Below are 19,521 nucleotides of genomic sequence, written 5' to 3' on the forward strand. Positions count from 1 at the left end.
CAGTTAAGGGAAGTAGTTTGCCATAGTGATGTGGAAAGGCCTTGGGGAAGAGAATCTCTAGGATGGGCTTCACTCGGGGCTCTCTGAGTCCTCCCCTGTGTCAGCACGAGGCCTTAGGATCACACTGATCCACGGTGACTTCTTAGCCCAGGAAAACGCCTTAGAAAGGCAGAAAAGCTGGGGGACCTGCTAGAAGTTGAGTAGTGCTCAGAAGTAGTTTGAAAGCAGATGCCCTAGCAGTAATGGCCTTCCTCGGGTCCAAGAGACAGGGGAAAGCAAGAGGGCAAAGCTGGGAGGCCATCGCCAGCCTCCAGAGCCCCTCCCAGAGACCTGCAGGTGACAGCCAGGGACGCGCCTCCTGCTCTGGAGGGGGCGCCTTTCCGCTCTTCCTTCCTTGGCATTAGCTCCACAGTTCCCCGGCTCCCCACCCAGCCCTGTGCCTCACCATAGACAGGGGTCTTGTAGTGCAGGGAGGGATGGCTTGAAGGAGGAGGGAAAGCAAACTCTGCCAGCCAGCATTTGAGGACCTCCTGCTCTGGTTATCACCCGCGACCGCCACCTACACTCTTCTCCCCAATACACATCACTCAGTGGCATGAGCCCTGACCTCTGCCTCCATCCCTGCTCCTGTCCCTCCCTCCTCAGCCCCATTTCCCCATCCCAGGCCTGTCCTGAGCCCCTTCTCCTTTCCTGATGCCCTGTAAGTCCTCTGTAGCTTCCTCCCCTTCCCCTCCTGCCACATCCCCAACCGCAAGTCTAATGAGCATCACCAAAGGCTTGGAAATGGAAGAAGCAGGTATCTCCAGAAACTTTCCAATTAGAAACTGTTGAAAGCATTTTCAGTAGAATGTTATCGTGCATGTAGGTTACGTCTACAGCATAGTTCATCTTCAGCGTCAGATCTCTCACAGCTTAAAGCCACTTCCGTGGGCTCTCCTGGTTGCCTACCTGCCCACAGAACATCATGGCTGCAGGAAAAAGCAAACAGAGCCCCAGCAAACCTTCTCCTGCCCCTTATTCCTAACCAGCCTCCCTCCTTCCAACTGGGCAAGTTCCTTGCGTGCTCACATGGATAAAGTTTTCTAGATCAATCATGTTCTTTGTGAGTATATAGGGATAAAAATCTCCCAGTTAACAGAGTTTACCTAGATGAGATAAGACAGAGAAACTTTAAAACCCTGTAGAGTCCAGGGCATGAAAACAATCTATTTTGAACTCTTTGTGTTTGCAAAGGATTGTTTTGGTGCTCCAGTGCCCCAAACTGGTAAGTCACAGGACAAAGGTGTTCATCTAAAGTTTCAGTATTGCCAGTGGTGATCTCCGACCCAACCTGGATGTAAGGAAGCCGAGCCCATTTCAGATAGAACATTTTTGAACATCTTTGGACAATATACTTACTCCTCTTTGTCTACCTGCTTTTTTCACTCATGAAATGCTGCAGGCTGAGATCCACACCGCTGTCATTTCTCTCTCCTGTTTTCTGTTCTGTACGTTTATGAACAGCGGGTCACAGAAAGTCGAGAGAGCCAGATGACGATTGAGGAAAGGAAGCAGCTCATCACTGTGAGAGAGGAGGCCTGGAAGACGAGAGGCAGAGGAGCAGCCAACGACTCCACCCAGTTCACTGTGGCTGGCAGGATGCTGAAGAAAGGTCAGTGTGTGTGTGTGCGCGTGCACACAATGCACACCTGTGAGCACACTCACCCATGGAGGGCATGGTGGTACATGAAAACTCAATTTAAAAGAAGAAACCATGGTCTCTTTAAGTGTTTTCTAAGAGACAAGGTCTTGCTCTTTTGCCTAGGCTGGAGTGCAGTGGCTCAATCATGGCTCACTGCAGCCTCGAACTCATGGGCTGGGGCAATCTTCCCACCACAACCCCTCTAGTAGCTGGGACTATAGGTGTGCAACACTATGCCTGGCTTTTTAAATTTGCTTTATGTAGAAACCGGGTGTCACTGTGTTGCCCAGGCTGGTCTCGAGCTCTTGGGTTTAAGTGATCCTCCCACCTCAGCCTCCTAAGTAGCTGGGACTACAGGCGTGAGACACCATGCCCAGCCTTCTTTTAAATTTTTTTAAACTTACTAACATTCTATAAATGTTTTTTGTGTAGGTTCTGTGAGATATTCCTACTGAATATCTTTTCTTCATAAATAATACCTTCTTTAAACTTTATATGATTCTTGGAAATAATTGAAGGTCATAAAACAGTGACACATAATTCATTTTGTCACTGTTTTCAAAACTTACCCATTTGGAATTGGTGCAAGTGTAGGTTTCAAAAGCAATTCAAATCTGCTAACAAATTTTGGTCCTTTCCCATAATTACATCTATTTCTTTATTTAGACGGACTTTCACTCTTGTTGCCCAGGCTGGAGTGCAATGGTATGATCTCGGCTCACTGCAGCCTCCGCCTCACGGGTTCAAGCAATTCTCCTGCTTCAGCCTCCTGAGTAGCCGGGATTACAGGTGGCCACAACCACACCTAGCTCGTTTTTAATATTTTTAGTAGAGATGGAGTTTCACCATGTGGGCCAGGCTGGTCTCAAACTTCTGACCTCAGGTGATCCACCTGCTTCGACCTTCCAAAGTGCTGGGATTACAGGCGTAAGCCACCATGCCCAGCCCCCATTATTATTATTATTATTATTATTATTATTATTATTATTATTTTGGTTTGTGGGGGAACAGAGGCTCGCTCTGTCTCCCAGGCTGGAGTGCAGTGGCGTGATCTCAGGTCACTGCAAACTCTGCCTCCCGAGTTCAAGCGATTCTCTTGCCTCAGACTCCTGAGTAGCTGGGATTACAGGCATGCGCCACCACACCTGGCTGATTTTTGTATTTTTAATGGAGATGGGGTTTCGCCATGTTTGTCAGGCTGCTCTCAAACTCCTTACCTCAGGTGATCCACTCGCCTCGGCCTCCCACAGTGCTGGGATTACAGGCATAGGACACCCTGCCTGGCCCATAATTACTTTTAAGTCGTTTCCATTTCCTTGTGACCCAGCAACTACATACCTACCCTAAGTCAGCCTTTCACAGTAAAGAAGTTTATCCCCTCTTCCTTTTAGGTTAATTCCTAGGTCCTTCTCCATGAAACCTGATTTCTCTGACCGAGCAAAGCCAATTCCGTATATGCTTTAATAGATGTCTAAAAGGTGTCCTCAGTTCCAAGGCAGTGGGATGTCCCTGCCACAGTCCTCTGCTGCTGAACTCTTGGAACTGATTTGGTGCCTGTATTCAAACATGTATGAAACTGACTTACATATGAAATGCTTAGTAAAGTTATTGGAGAGCTTTGAGTCTTCATAGGAGTGTTTGGGACTTTATTTCCTATCCTGCAGGAAATCGTTAAAATTTGGACTCCCTTTGTCACCTATATGCACATACCATCATTTTCTAAGCTATTATTTCAAAGCAAATTTCCCAACTTAGTGGTATTCATTTTCACATTCACTTCATCTTAACATCTTGTCATCAAACTTATGGATTTAGCTTTTCTTTTTCTCAGAACCTTTAGGGCTCCACACTTTTATGATGAGTACCTAACTCATTATAGGTACATAATGAATGTTTGTGGAAGGAAGGGAAGGAGCGAGGCATGGAAATCCCTGAATTGTGATTAACTCAAATCTTAGTGGGGAATCCTTTCTAACACATCTATTCTTACCTCATCTTGGAATTGTGAAAAGATAAGAGAAGAGAATTTATTCACACAGAATGAGGTACCATTTGCCAATTTCCTGCATCAGATCACAGAACTGGATAATCGTGTTTAAACTCCTTTAACGTGAGTCCCAACCCTTCTTTAACAGAAGCACCTCCTTAGGTGCAGAGTGGCTAAGTAGAACTGGAGCTGAGAACTTGAACCTGAACTCAGGTTTTCCAACTTCTAGCCCGGACTTTTATCTTGATGATTTCCTGCTTTGGTTTCTTTTCTTTCTTCCATCTTAAAAACCCTAATATATTTGCAAGTGGGTTCTTACTACCAAATGCCACTGCCCTTGTCCACACTGACATCTGTGAAAATGTTCCCTAAGAGAGTACGTGACTGGTTGTTGTACCTAGAATTCATTGAAAAGAGCTATCGGGGAGATTTTTGTTTTGTTTTAATGTTTTGTAATTTGCATCTCCCCACCATGAGCCATTCACTCCCTAAGGATCCTTAGCAGGGTGGGGAGCACTTTCACATAGTGCCACTGCCTGAACCACCAGCAGGGGGAGCCATGGCAGCGGGGTTTGCCCGGCACCGGCCAGGACAGGGACGGATTTCTCCGGTTGCTTTGGAAACCAGCCTTCAGAGTCAGTCCTGCTTATTAGCTGCGGAGCCAACGGCCTCTGTGCTAATAAACTCCTCTGATGTCTCTTAAGCATCCTTCTAGTAAGTGATGATTTCCCTGCCCACTCTGTGATACCAGATTTTATTTATCTTTATCATCTTTCAATAAAGTTTACTTTCTCATGGATATAAAACCTTTGCAGGTCTGGTAATTGAAACAAATTTTAAAAGTTTTATTGACATCATCAATCAAATATATGTACATAATGAGAAGTTCTTGTAGAATATTACTAACACTTGAGTTTTAAACCATTTAATGGTATTTTTTATTAAATTTTTATGCTGTTATACTTCTCCCGTTCACAGGAGAAAGGAACAGAATCATTCATTCATTTGGTTTTCCTTGCGATAGTGATTGGCATATTCTCTGGATGTTGTTCGTCCAGGGATGCATTGTCATCTAAGTGGCAATGTCATCTAAGGATTTCACATTTATTACAAATGAGTGCAGAGAACATTCACATCTCATTTTGGTTTTTGTAAATGCACTAGTTTTCTTTCCAATGCCTTCCACTTAGGTTAGGGAAGCGATACTCATCCTTTTCTTTACTAAGTTTTCTTCTTCCAGCTGGATACTTTCTTCATGCTGGAATTCCTCCCTTTCCCTTTCGTATGTCTCTGACCATTTGCCCTTTTAAAGATTCCTCACCCTGCTTCTTAGTAAATATACAAGGAAAAGCATTTCCTGTTTCCGCCCACATGGGAGATGGACAGGACCTTCCAACACGCACAGTCAGTCCAGACCTGCCCTGGTCTGTGGTTTCTTCTGAAAGGTTGGCCCTCCTTGGATTACTGTCTGTATAATGTCCCCAAGGCCACTGTCCCTCCCTCCCCTCAGCCTGAAGGAGAGCTTCAGTGCTGAGGGTCACTTGCTGGCGAGCGTGACACAGTTCATTCTGCAGATGGTACCAGTGCACTCTCAGCTGCCCCCGCCATCCCCAGAGGGCCTCAGAACTCACAGCTGCATTTGCCCAAGTTAACGTGTCATGGACATGTTTTCCCACGTCTTCAGCATTCATTTTGGAATATCAGCTTGTCAGCCACTACAGTCCTTGGAAATAATAAAATTCTGTCTACATTTGCAGTTGGTTGTCCCACAGTCGCCATACCTGTGAAGTGCGTGTGTGTGTGCCTGCATGTATGTACATTCTTATATGTTGTGCCATCTACCCTGGGACTCCTGGAGATTCATCAGGGTCCCAGAGATTTCCAGAAGTGACCCTGAGATGCTCAGTAGCTCGTCTGTGTGTTCCGCAGGTTTGGCGTCACCCACTGCCATAACCCCAGTAGCCTCACCCATTTGCAATAAAACAAGAGGCACCACACCTGTTTCCAAACCCCTGGAAGGTAAGTCACCAAGGCCTCGGCCACGCCAAGCCTGATCAGAAGAGGCCTCAGTGATGCGGTCTCACTGACAGTTTCTGCTCGCCTAGATATCGAAGCCAGACCAGATATGCAGTTGGAATCGGACCTGAAGTTGGACAGGCTGGAAACCTTTCTGAGAAGGCTGAATAACAAAGGTACCTAGTAGAAGCCAGAAGGCTTTGCTCTCAGAATCTTTAAATCCTAATTCTGGTTGCTTTTCTTCCTCAGCTAAATTGTTTTCTTTCCATTATGGCTTTACTAATTCACACTGTAATCATTATCTTTGTTGTTATCTTCAAAAAATGAAGTTTTGGTCAAGACTGATTAGATTAACAAGCCCTGATTCACTTGATAATGTACTAAATTGGGGACTTCCAATAATACATTTTTTTCTTGAATCTAAACCCTTGGGGTGTAATCCAATCGGAATTGTGAACTGAGTGATTTTGCTTATAATCAACGTGATCTTGGGCCTGGTGAACTTTAAATTGTATGTTACCAACTTCCAATAAGGTAAAAGCTAATATTATTTCATATAATCACAAATGATTTCAAGAAGAAAATTATGGCAAATGAATATTGAAATAAATGTTTCAATATAAAAGTCAATGAGGTATACAAAATAAAAGAGCAATATGCAAAAACAGCCTTTTATCTCTTGATTAAAATGTCCATTCCTGGAAACTTACCAAATACTAGGTGCTGGGAGTCTCTACTATTGACAGTGACCACTAAAAGGTTGAAAATAATACAGTCACCACTGAACAGAAATATAAAAGTGTAATTTAATCACTGATCTGGCTAGGCAAGGAATGCCAATCAGCAAAGCATTTATTACACACATGGAGCAGTGATCTAGCCCGCGGGTCAGCAAGCGATGGCCACTGCCAAATCCAGCTGCCCACCTGCTTTTGTTTTTTCTTGTTTGTTTGTTTTTAAGAGACAGGGTCTTGCTCTGTTACCCAAGCTGGAGTGCAGTGGTGCCATCATAGTTCACTGTAGCCTTGAACTCCTGGACTCAAGCAATCCTCCCACCTCAGCCTCCCAAGTAGGTGGGACTATGGGCGTGCACCACCAAGCCTGGCTAATTTTTGTTTCTGTTTTTGTAGAGATGGAATCCCACTATGTTGCTCAGGCTGAACTCCTGGGCTCCAGTGATCCCCCAGCCTCAGCCTCCCAAAGTGCTGAGATTGTAAGCATAAGCCACCATGCCCAGCCTTGTTTTTGTAAATAAAGTTTTACTGAAACACATCCATGCCCATTCATGAACTATTGTCAGTAGCTTTTGCATTATAACAGCAGAACTGAGTAGTTGCAACACAGGCCCCGTGTTGCCCCTCCCCATGCAAAGCCTAAAATGTTTACTGGCTGGCCCTTTTCGGAAGAAGTTTGCTGACCCTTGATGTAGAATGAGGCCGAGGCTGGTTCATCCACCCTCAGCAGAAGCCAGTGCAGGTTCAGAAGCGTTCAGTGGGCTCGTGTGTGCAGTAAGGTCAGCCTCCCTCTCTCCCACCATTTTACTGCAGAAGATTTGTTCAGGTGGGAAGTCCTTACGTCAGAGATTAAGTAAGGGCCTGGGAAGCAACCGCAGGACGCTGTATATCACAACCGTGTTTCTTCCACTCCTGGAACTTAGGAGGAAATAGAATTTTTAAACTATTGTGAAGCATAATTGGAGTCTTGTTTTTATAAAACTCTTATGTCATTTTCTTCTTTGTTGATAGTTGGCGGGATGCACGAAACGGTGCTCACTGTCACCGGCAAATCTGTGAAGGAGGTGATGAAGCCAGATGATGATGAAACCTTTGCCAAATTTTACCGCAGCGTGGATTATAATATGCCAAGAAGTCCTGTGGAACTGGACGAGGACTTCGATGTCATTTTCGATCCTTATGCACCCAAGTGAGTTATTTGGGTCTGCGTCTTTCCTCCACTGAGAAGGGCTTCCTTCGCCTACACACAGCATATCCACCAGGCTCTTTCCCCATGTGACCTCCTTCTTCTAACTCCATCACAGGGGCCTTAGTATTCTACAGCCAGGGCACGCTGTTGCAGGAGCCAGGGGCACGGAGCCTGGCAGCAGATAAAACATGCAGACTAGATGTGCAGGCAGACCGTGTGGGCCACAGTTGCTTGTCCTGTGCCATAAAGAGGGCGTCACTGGATTTTTCACATAACTTGAATATTGTTTTGCAGTTTTTAGGTTTACATCACTTAGCAGAGAGTTCAACGCCTGTCTTTCATTGGCATATTGAATTCTTGCTCATAGTGTTGCAAAATATTTGGATGAGATGGGCTCAAATTAGTACAGCTCACTAGAAAATCAGTAAGGCATGTTACTTAGCTTCCAATCATTTACAAAATCAATAGATCTGCGGGTTTTCTCAGTGATGACTAAGGGTTTCTCTTCCCACGGGAACATGACGAACACAACTAGGAAAAGTGATTATGGTATTAGGAGTCCGTCAATTTCAAGTGCCAAGAAGAAGATCCCAATTCAAACTGATTTCAGCAAAAAGAAAAGTGCGGAGAGGTTTACCCGCTCACTGGCTGAACAGTGCGGAGGGGTTTAGGCGCTCACTCGCTGAACAGTGCCGAGGGGCTGACCGGCTCACTCGCTGAAAAGTGTGGATGTGGCCTCGGGTTCTAGCGGCCCCTCAGAACACAGTCTGTCTTGGCTTTGGGCTGGCCTCACTCTCCATCAGGCAGTGGCCTGGCGACAGATGGACACCCCAGCTCTGGAGTCACAAGGCTGCCTCCCTGGCCAGCCCAGCACAGGTAGCTTCTCTTCCCAGTAGTCCCAGCAGAATTTCCAGGTTTGATTTTCTTGGCTTCAAGTTGAGTCTCGTGTCCATCCCTAAACCAGTCACTGTGGCCAATGGGATGGAAGATGCTGACTGGCTAAAGGCGGGTCTCTGGGTCTCCTCTAGAGCCACGGTGGGGGCACAGGGAGGTGGTTTCCCCAAAGGAAAATCCAGATGCTATTACAGAAGCAGAGGAGGACACGCTGGACAGGCTCCACCCACGGCAGTCCACCACGCCCATCGGGTCTTTCCTGCGAAATTGTCAGAGTGACATATACCATTTTCTACAAGCTGCTCCTGATAAATTCATTGCATATTCCAGTTTGCTCAATTTGTTTCAGTTTGCATGTTTTAATTTCCTACCTTAAAAAATGAGCCCTTTGCTATTTTCTACTTCAAAATAGTATTTTGGGTATTTGCATACATAGCTGTTTAACCATTTCTCAATCTTCCGCCCACCCAATGTCACTGTTTAAATTATTGTATATCATAATGTAAACATATATGTATATTACACACTTGACACCATGGTACGTAAAGAGGCCTTTCGGGCACAGAGGCCCGCGCAGCTGGAGGTGGAGAGCGGCAGCGGGAGTCTGTTGGGAGATCGCTTCGCTCAGTCTGCTCACCTCCCCGAGTCTGGTTTTCCACCCCAGAGTTGTGAGAATGTGGGGTGGTCACAGATGGTTGCGGGCCCATTTTATTTCAGATATTCTTCCAAAAAGTGGTTATTTTTCAGAGGAGGGCAGTGAGTTGAGTGGAAGCTAGTCATGGAGAGACAGTAAGGGGACCGAAAGCTATTGCACAGGGAGAAAGTTTAGTCGGAGCGAAGAGGATTACATCAAGGAGCCGTGGTCTGCAAATTCCCGAAGGGCTTGCGGGAGACAGACAACTAGACATGGGTGTATGATTCCATACACCCAAGCGAGAATTAGGACACGTGCATGGGCGCCGTAAGGAGAGGGAAGAGCTTCCTAACCCTTAGAGCTGTCTAGCAGAGCCATGAGCTGCCCGGAAGTACTCCACACCCTTCCAGGCAGAGACCAAGGGGCATGACTGAGTGGAGGCTCCGGGCGTGGCTGAGATTTGAACTCAGTGGGCTTTCATCCCTCTTCCATCTCCAAGATTCTACAACTCCATATTAGGGGAGTGGCGGTGGGAGGAGGAGTTGCAAGATTTGCAACAAAATCAGGAAATACCCTGTGTAGTCCAAGACCCACACGTCATCCCGGTGCGGTGTCGCAGACTGGGACCGCGGCTCTGCTTCCATCCGCAGATTGACGTCTTCCGTGGCCGAGCACAAGCGCGCAGTTAGGCCAAAGCGCCGGGTTCAGGCCTCCAAAAATCCCCTGAAAATGCTGGCGGCAAGAGAAGATCTCCTTCAGGAATACACTGAACAGAGATTAAACGTCGCCTTCATGGAGTCAAAGCGGATGAAAGTAGAAAAGAGTGAGTATTTGAACCCCCACCCTGCTTCTGTGCTGGGGAATGGTTTTTTCCGAAGATTTACTCATTGCTTGGTTTTCTGCCTTGTGAAGGCCAATAATGGTGCTCAGAAGACCCTCATGAAGTAAAAAGGAGTAAGTTTGCACGTACATGTGCACGCTTACCTAGACTTTCAAGATTTTTCATGGAAATTCTAACAGTGTGTATCACCTGTTCAACTGGTTAATTCAGATTATCCTGGGGTTCAGTTTTTGTTTTTAAGAGACTGGGGTCTCATCCTGTTTCCCAGGCTCATCTCAAACTCGCTGGCCTCAAACAATCCTCCCACCTTGATCTCCCAAAGTGCTGGGATTAGCGGCACGAGCCACCGTGCCTGGTTACAAATTATCCTGTTTTGTTGAGTTTTCTTTCCGGAAGTTAGAAGAGATGGATATTTCTGGGTACGGTAATTCAGCCATTTTCAGCTCTGTAGATCCTGAACACCATCATTCTCCATTTAGTCTTATTCAAGAGCAAGTCATTTGATCTCTTATAGTAAAACACCTCAAATCGCTGGAGTTTCTAATCCTAGATTTTTATATTATTAACTAACACATACGCCAGTGCTTTTCAAATTGTTCTTGGTAGGACCCTGAGCTTCTCTGAGTTGGGATGTGGGCTGGAGGGAGCCGGCTAGGGGCAATGAATGCAGGCGAGGAGATGGGCTCCAGACTCTCACTCCCACTGTAGGCTGAGCCACACTGCTCTCATCTGCCCAATAATGTGGGGTTCCATCATTCTGAAACAATGATTTTCTTGGTTTGAGGTGATAGCATGCATAATCTTGATTTTGGGAATAATCTTTCTATAATTTTCATTTTCCCATAACACTCATAAACCTATTTCCTCATGTTTTTCTTAGAAATATAGTATTTAGATGAAGTGGTTGAGTCTTTTCGTTATAACTGGTTTACTAAGAAAGTATATTTCAGACCACGCATGGTGGCTCATGCCTGTAATCCTAGCACTTCAGAAGGCAGAGGCAGGAGGATCACTTGAGTCCAGGAGTCTGAGAGCAGCCTGAGAAACATAGCAAGACTTCATCTCTACAAAAAATAAAAAAATTAGCCAGATGTGGTGGCACTCACCTGGGGTCCCAGCTACTCAGGAGGCTGAGGTGGGAGGATCACTTAACCCCAGGAGGTCAAGGCTGCAGTGAGCCATGATTGCACCACTGCACTCCAGGCTGGGTGACAGAGCCACACCCTTTCTAAAAAAAAATGTGTATTTCAAAACCACAACACCATAATGAATTGACAAGTGGTGGTATATGTCTTCAAATCTAATCCCAGTGAAATAAATTTCTGAATTTCTCTCCAGCATATACATTTTTAAAAACAATAAGTTGGAGAAATAAATGTTTGTTGGCACAGATTTTACATATGTTTCCTCTGCCTCCACTTTTGGGGGCCCAGGGGTTGGATTAGTGATGACTGAGCAATCTCCAGATGTTTGCTGTTTTGCACTGAAAACCCGTCTTATAATTACAGTCTTAACTCTAAGAGCCGAAGACCTCAAGATACCATCTGGCTGATCACTTTGTCTTCAGATAAAGATTAGAATCGAATCATCCCTTACAGAGTGTCTATTTTTTTGTTTTCTTTACATATAAAGGCTTTTGGTGAAAACTGTCTAACAGTCATCTGGCATCTGTACATTCGGGCATCTAAAAGTTGTTAGGATTTATAACAACTTCCAGTGGAATTGCAACAAGTGCATCCGGCTCCTGGTTTTGTACTAAAGTGGCTGGTCCACATCGTCACTCAATTCCTGTCCCTCTGCACAGCGCGGTGTGACACTTGTCAACAAGCAGTTTATATTTTCAATGCTGTATTTAATTCTTAACCGGTGGTTAAGCACTGAATTGCACATTTAATCAAACTTGATTATGTTTTCCCTTTCAGGATTAACTTGAAAAGACAAAGGTGTTGAGTCAGTTGTGAATAATTTCTGACTGTAAATATTGTCACTGTAACTGAACCTCCTGCGTTGTCTTTCCTTATTCAACCCGCCCAGTGTCTTCCAACTCCGGCTTCTCAGAAGTCACCCTGGCGGGTTTAGCCAGTAAAGAAAACTTCAGCAGCGTCAGCCTGCGGAGCGTCAACCTGACGGAACAGAACTCCAACAACAGCGCTGTGCCCTACAAGAGGCTGATGCTGTTGCAGATTAAAGGTATTTCAGAGCAGCCTGGCACGGTGACTCAGGGCCCGTGGTTTCTGTCTGGTCACATAAAGCTTCCTGACTGTGTAATTCATCGCCTGTGCCGGGAAGGGAACGCACGCTTTTTGAGAACCTACGGTGTGTTCCTTGCTATGCAACCTCCTGTCTCTTAAGCTTCCCCCAATCCCATGACATAGGAAGTATTCTGCCCATCATGGCTTCCAGAGGCAGAAATGTGTCTGGGGTCCCGGCAGCTACTGGGTGGCAGAGCTGGATTCGAACCCAGGTCCCCCCACTCCGGAATCCCAGCTTTTGCTCCTGGTGCCCCATGCCCCACGTGGTGGCCAAACATCCATGCAGTTACCAGAGGTGCCCTTCGTCATCAGAGGGGCTCTCTGCTCCCTGCCCAGTCCTCCCCGAGTCAGTACAGACCCAGGGAGGAAGACACAGCTTGGGGAAGGAATCAAGGAAAGGTGGATGCAGATGAAGCCCACCTGCCTTGCACTCCAGTGCCCTTCCTGTCCGTAGCCAGGGAGATTCCAAAGACTAGCCAGGGAGATTCCAAAGACTAGCCAGGGAGATTCCAAAGACAAACCAGGGGGGCTCTGGGCCATGAGGAGGGAGACTCGGCTGCCTCCTGGCGGCCACTGTATAGATGAATCTTCCAGGTGTGAATGGAGGAAATAGCCTCTCCCTCCGGGGGGGCTTCCCACGTCTTTCTGCATGACCGCTGTCCTATTGTGTGTGTTTCAAAAGACCAGTGACAAGCTCAAATAACCGATCTCTGTCCTGAGTCCTAACCCAGAGACTACACGATCAGTGTAATTGTGGAAAGCTCAAAATCAACAAATATTTAGGAGAAGGTGTTGAAAGCCACAGAAGGTGGTGGCTCCATCCTTCCTGTTGAGAGGCCCCTAGGGTTCATAGTGGAAACTCCCTAGGGGAAGATCTGACCCTTCCTGAAGGCGTGGCTTCCCTTGCCTGGGCCACAGATGTAATTGGGTGCAGGAGGTGGCCAGGGGAGAGAAGGGCCCCCGGAGAAGAGTGAAGGAGGGAAGAGGAGCCTGTGAGCTCATCTCCCTGGAAGGGGGAGCCCTCATTAACCCACACACGTGACACTGATAATGGTCCTGAGAAGCGGGTGACATTTGGGAAAGCACGAACCACACAAGCAGCCGCTAGTGCCATCATGATGCCCTTTCTAAATCCCCCTGCTGCCATCCTGGGCCATGGGCACTCTTATTAGCAGACAAGACTCTTTAGAAGTGAAAGTGTCTGCAGCAGAGATGCTTCCAATGTGGGTGCGTCCTGTCCCCGTTCTGTCTGGAAAGACGGTGATTGTCTGCCTTGTGTTCAGGAAGAAGACACGTGCAGACCAGGCTGGTGGAACCTCGAGCTTCGGCGCTCAACAGTGGGGACTGCTTCCTCCTGCTCTCTCCCCACTGCTGCTTCCTGTGGGTAGGAGAGTTTGCAAACGTCATAGAAAAGGCAAAGGTTGGTACCTGCAAAATAAAAATGCTTTAGCTAACCTCTCCTTTACACACCAGTGGAGTGTTCTTCCTGGCGTCAGTCACAAAGCTTCTCAAACGCCAGGTGTTGCATTCAAATGAGAAGGGATAGGTAGGATTTCTTGTCCTGAATGTCTCTCAAACAAGCCTTCATTACATGTTTAAATGGGATGTTTTAGGACTATGACCTACACCCAAGTGTTTAGGTCCTGGGTTCCTTCTTACTCCTGTGTAAAAAAGGAAGTGGCCCCCTTTAAAGTCCTTTATCCCAGGTAGCTGTGAAGTTCTGCCATAGACCTACTGAATGAGACTGTCATGGGGTAAAGCCCAAAGAATGGTGTTTTTTTAAAGCATCACATGTGACCTATTGAAGATGGAGAACTGTTGCTCTAAAGAATTGATACTCCCTGGTCTTTTGGTTACATTTTCTTGAGGTCATTGAAAATACCCAGTAACCAGCATCCACCCACACCCATGATCACAAGGCTTTCCCTGCAGGCACACAGCTTCTCCCTCTGGTTTTGACATGTGCCACTCTGTCTAGCCAAGGGCTTTTCTACCCAAGTAATTGTGTTCCTCTCTTTTTTTAGGCCTCAGAACTTGCAACTTTAATTCAGACAAAGAGGGAACTTGGTTGTAGAGCTACTTATATTCAAACCATCGAAGAAGGAATTAATACACACACTCATGCAGCCAAAGACTTCTGGAAGCTTCTGGGTGGCCAAACCAGTTACCAATGTAAGACTTCATTGTACTTCAGAGATTGACAAGACTTGAATCTGCTTTCTTCTCCCTTAGCTCATTCTTCTAAACCAGCTACTTTGCAACGTAAAATGTGATGCCCTCCTGTTGTTCTTATCCCCAAGCTGCTGGAGACCCAAAAGAAGATGAACTCTATGAAGCAGCCATAATAGAAACTAACTGCATTTACCGTCTCATGGATGACAAACTTGTTCCTGATGATGACTACTGGGGGAAAATTCCAAAGTGCTCCCTTCTGCAACCCAAAGAGGTACAGTCCGTGGGCTCTGCCCTTCAATGAGAAAGCATATTGAAAGCACTCAGCACAGGCTGCCCAATAAATTAAAGAGTAAGTGCCCAATAAAGGTTAGCCAGTGTCAGTACCCATTGTAGAACATTTACAGTTTTTTAAAGGATATTTGTGATTTCAAACCATTACTGATATCTTAAATGCTAATATGAAATCCAGAATATCATTTAGAGGTGGCATGGATCATTGAAGGCTTTTATGTCTTAGGCAAAATACAAATATTACTTAGCCCTATCTTTTGCATTTTGCATAAACATTATAATAAAACATTTTTAAGTCCTTAAGTTTGAAGAACACTAGATGCACGTATATATAATTTATGGATTTCCCAATTAATGTGCTGTTTTTGTCCTGTCACAGTAGTAAATATTTATTAATTACATACATTTCCAGTACCATTAAGCATGCTAAGTGTTGAGAAAGTGGAAGACACACAGGCCTTTAAGTTTAATTGGGCAGAAGAGTATTAGAAGGAATGTAATCTGGAGCAAGGTTGACTGTGTGATATGTATGGGCATTTACATGAGGGAAAAGTCACAGAAAAAGAAATTTTCAGGAATAATTTTACATAGAAAGTGAAATTGAGCCGAGTTTAGAGTTAAGCAAAATTTGAATTGCTGGAAGTGAAGGGAGAAATCATTCTAGGAGAAAGAATAAAATGAACCATGAAAATAAGAAATAGCATTACATTCATGTATTCATTCGGCAAACACTTCGTAATCAACCCCTCCTGTGTGTATTGTTATGATCTGATCCTTGCCCTTAAGGATTTTGGAATTGTGTACAGGAGGGAAGACACCATTAGACCACGAGTGCCTGGCATATATGAAGTGGCCTCTGTGTATATATTAATGAATGAATGAGCACATGAGAGGGGGAGGAATCGGGGAGAGAGGGAGGAAGTCGACAGGACGATGTACCTAAAGAACTCTTGTGAATCACAAGTTGTTAGCAGTTTGAGAGTTCAGAGGAGAGAACATTATCTTGGCCACTTAGGACACTGGGAGGAGGAATCATGCCCCCAGGGCAGCGGCTGGCTTGACGGGGCAGTGCCAGCTGAGATCTCCTGGCGTTTTTGTGTCTGCGTTGGTTGCCCCATTGGGATTTCTGTCTTCCTCCCGTTTGAGTCGCTGTCAGCAGAGACCCTGTTGCACCTGATTCAACTGTTGCACGTTCTTGAAGTTAACAAATTCTTTTGTGCCATTTCTCCCAGGTACTGGTGTTCGATTTTGGTAGTGAAGTTTACGTATGGCATGGGAAAGAAGTCACATTAGCACAACGAAAAATAGCATTTCAGCTGGCAAAGCACTTATGGAATGGAACCTTTGACTATGAGAACTGTGACATCAATCCCCTGGATCCTGGAGAATGCAATCCGCTTATCCCCAGGTACTCCTGCCGCCACCTGGGGACGGCTCCCCACGCGAGCTGATTCCCTTCGATCCCTCCGTTCTCACCACAGTCCTCTACTCTCGCTCTTTATAGGGTTCAGTTTTCATAAACGGTTATATGCAGCGGACTGTGAATAGTCACAAAAGGAACCGTTCTTTAACTTTTATCTAACTATTGTGGAAATATGGATGCTGTAGTCTTCTGGAAGAGGTTTGTTACAGTTGATTTCTTGAAGTGAGCAAGAAAAGCTGCCAGTTCCCCTGCGGCGTCCCAGGTGCTGCTGTGGCAGACGAACAGCAATTGTTGAAACAAATACATGCAGATCTGAAAGGCTTCCCGGGTCTGGAATTCAGCCATTGATCTGAAAGTGCAAAAGCAACCTGCCTCCTTCTAATTTCATACCTTCCCAGCATCACCCTCAAATTCCAGGATTTATGTGGCAGCAGACGATGTTTATGTCTTTATACCTTTGGGAAGGGAAGAGGGGGAGAAGATGGTATTAAAATTATGATTGCAATTTTAATATTCCCTGCCTGTACTGGACTCTTTAAAGTCATTTTGGCAATTCAATAGAGTATGTGCAAACTCTATGAAAAAAAGAATTCTTACATGCAGAAGATTGTTGTTTTTTCAACTATCAGACCAAAAAAAATAGGCTTTTTAACTATGTGTGCCATTACAATAGATTAGAAACCAATGAACCATGAAACAGCGTAGAATATTGGGCATCACACAGTACATTTTAATGTTTTCCATTGAACTGGTCTATGAATTTCAACTTTCCTGCCTAATTTCCTGCTGTAAAATCCAATTATTGATTTTCTTATTAATTAATGATTGTAGAAACCATTAAAAGGTATGGCAGTGCGATAAGTTTTCAAGTCCCTTTTAAGCAAATGCACTAATGTTTAACATCAGTATGGTAACAACCGTTGTTTTAAGGACTGGAACTACAGCTCAAACGATTTTATTTGGTATAGCAAAGGAAAGAAAACCAGGCTAAAGCATAAAATCTGTGTGATGGCCAACTGTATTTAATAATGGCGTAATCACAGATCTGGAAGTAGATGGCGGAGCTCCTAACCCACTGGTTTTCAACATCTCTGAGACAGAATCACCTGAGGGGCCTTTAAAAAGATGCGTTTGCTCAGCCCAGCCCCAGAGATGTGTTTTCCATTCATGTGAGTTAGAGCGTACGTGTCAATATGTCTCAAAAGCTCCCGGGGATTTTAAGATGCAGCCAGGATTACACACCCAGCCCTTCTTAGCAAACGAGGCTGAAACCACTGAGCCCAGTTCCAGCTGTAAGTCAGGGAAGCGGGGAGAGAAACACACCTGGCTCCTGGCCCAGGTTCGTCCCCCTCACCCTGCAATCTGCCACGTGGTTTGCTCACGACGCTTCAAAACGTAAACGACAGATTCTAAAGCAGAAACCAAGAACTCTTTCAATCATCATCTTGGCAAGCCTGCAGAGTAGGACTGACATAAGAGACAGGCATTCAGATATTTTCTGATAAAGACCACAGCCTTTCAAGACCGTGTGCATTTTCCATAGGTGCTTATGTTTGGTTCCCAAAGTCCCACAAGAGCACGAGGTGGAAGTGTCTGTGTTCTATGATTTATCCGGCAGCTTTCTTTGAATCAGGCAGCCTTTTTGATGTGCCTCAGCTGTGACATCAGCAGCTGTGGTCTTGACGAAGCAGGAAGCCACTGAGGCAGTAGCACAGCAGGGCAGGAGCAGGGCGGGTTGCTCTAAGGGGTGGCTGTATCCCGGGCCGGATTCACAACCGAAGATGGATGTGGAGGGATAAGAGATCGTGCATATTATTCCAGGGCTACGCCCTCCACAGCATATTTTCTCAGCTCTACCTTTATCTAAAATACCTGTGTTCTTGGGGACAGTGTAAATTCTGAAATCTTACGGCCACACCAGACCTACAGGTGGCGCTGTGCCGTTTTCTTTCCTATCTCTCGGTACTCTCCATGTCTGCTCCCCTGGCCAGTGGCTTAGAAATAAGTGCACAAAAAGGCACTTCATGATCTATGAAAGTGTGTTCATTTTAGTGACGGGAGAATCTCCGTACTCTGGAGAGCTTTGCTGTAACACGACATAAAATAGTAGAGAATTGAGGGAGGAGCTAGGTAGCTTCCCTATGTCTATTAATTAATTGGAAGGGAAACTTGGTGAGTGTCTGCAGGTGACTGGGCAGTTAAAGTAGACAAGTGAGGTTTCCCCGTGGCTCCTGCCTTTGCCAAAATCCCCACCCAACGTGCCACCCCAGGGCATCCCAAAGACAAGAATTTGCTAGAATGTGGCCCACGCCTGTAGTCCCAGCACTTTGGAAGACTGAGAAGGAAGGATCACTTAAGGCCAGGAGTTCAAGACCAGCCTGGGCAACATACCAAGACTCCTGTCTCACATTAAAAAAAAAATCAGCCAAGCATGGTGGCACACACCTGCAGTTCCAGCTGTTTGCAAGTCTGAAGCAGGAGGATCACTGCAGCCCAGGAGTTCGAGGCTGCAGGGAGCTATGATTGTGCAATTGCACTTCAGCCTAGGCAACAGAGCAAGACCTTATCTCTAAAAAAAAAAAAAAAAAAAAAAAAGAATTTGCCGGAATGTAAGAGAAGTCTAGTCCTGACATGGTTCATGTCACATTCAAGCATATTTAAGACTCTATGGACACAAAGCTTTGCAAGACTTCAGACTAAAATAACAAAATGTCATTGGTAAAATGCAGGAAAATAAACCATTTGTTTTATATGTACTTAAGTACTTTGAGGGTTTTTCCAGTAGCCGCATGTGTTTTAGATTCCTTTGTTTAAGCTTGGCTTAATCTTGGTTCCTTTCCTGTCTGTTCTCCCAACCCCCACCCCCACCCTGCAGAAAAGGACAGGGGCGGCCCGACTGGGCGATATTTGGGAGACTTACTGAACACAATGAGACGATTTTGTTCAAAGAGAAGTTTCTGGATTGGACGGAACTGAAGAGACCGAATGAGAAGAACCCCGGGGAACTTGCCCAGCACAAGGTATTCCAGTGACCAAGTCTCAAACCTCAGGGCTTGGTTCTGGTCCCAACAAACGTGGCCTTGATGTAATATGATCAAATCAGGATAGTTTGCATGGTCATCACCTCAGATGTATCATTTCTTTGTGGTGAGAACATTCAGATCTTCTCTTCTAGCTCTTTTGAAATATGCAATACAGTATTGGAAAACAGTCACCCCACTGTGCAGGAGAAAACCAGAGCTCATTCCTCCTCTCTGGTTGTCATTTTGTACCCATTGGCCAACATCTCCCTATCCTCCCTCTCCCATCTCCTTCCCACACGCCCTTCCCCATAAAACAGATGCATGTATCAACACATCAAATCATACTCATAATAATGTGTCAACTAAAATACTTTTTTAATT

At 45.5% G+C, this 19,521-nt stretch overlaps 1 protein-coding gene and 1 long non-coding RNA gene across 2 annotated transcripts in view; one reads left to right on the plus strand and one right to left on the minus strand.

The window, feature by feature from the left end:
• The first annotated feature begins 1,507 nt into the window (after nucleotides 1–1,507).
• Nucleotides 1,508–19,521, plus strand: part of LOC112631295 (supervillin) — a 41,479-nt gene continuing 23,465 nt past the window's right edge. Inside the window, exons 1-11 of the mRNA XM_025396219.1 lie at nucleotides 1,508–1,651; nucleotides 5,598–5,687; nucleotides 5,774–5,860; nucleotides 7,430–7,607; nucleotides 9,786–9,958; nucleotides 12,011–12,166; nucleotides 13,512–13,648; nucleotides 14,253–14,400; nucleotides 14,529–14,674; nucleotides 15,927–16,102; nucleotides 18,993–19,137. Coding sequence (XP_025252004.1) covers nucleotides 1,531–1,651; nucleotides 5,598–5,687; nucleotides 5,774–5,860; nucleotides 7,430–7,607; nucleotides 9,786–9,958; nucleotides 12,011–12,166; nucleotides 13,512–13,648; nucleotides 14,253–14,400; nucleotides 14,529–14,674; nucleotides 15,927–16,102; nucleotides 18,993–19,137 — 1,557 coding nt within the window. The 5' untranslated portion in view covers nucleotides 1,508–1,530. The remainder of the gene's footprint in view (nucleotides 1,652–5,597; nucleotides 5,688–5,773; nucleotides 5,861–7,429; nucleotides 7,608–9,785; nucleotides 9,959–12,010; nucleotides 12,167–13,511; nucleotides 13,649–14,252; nucleotides 14,401–14,528; nucleotides 14,675–15,926; nucleotides 16,103–18,992; nucleotides 19,138–19,521) is intronic.
• On the minus strand, nucleotides 12,792–19,110 carry LOC112631297. The gene is made up of 3 exons (XR_003121102.1): nucleotides 18,883–19,110; nucleotides 16,508–16,572; nucleotides 12,792–13,656 (listed from the first exon to the last, which is right to left on the minus strand). It is a non-coding gene; the product is annotated as an uncharacterized LOC112631297 (long non-coding RNA).

The sequence above is a fragment of the Theropithecus gelada genome, chromosome 9 (assembly GCF_003255815.1).
Source record: "Theropithecus gelada isolate Dixy chromosome 9, Tgel_1.0, whole genome shotgun sequence".
NCBI classification, from domain to species: domain Eukaryota; kingdom Metazoa; phylum Chordata; class Mammalia; order Primates; family Cercopithecidae; genus Theropithecus; species Theropithecus gelada.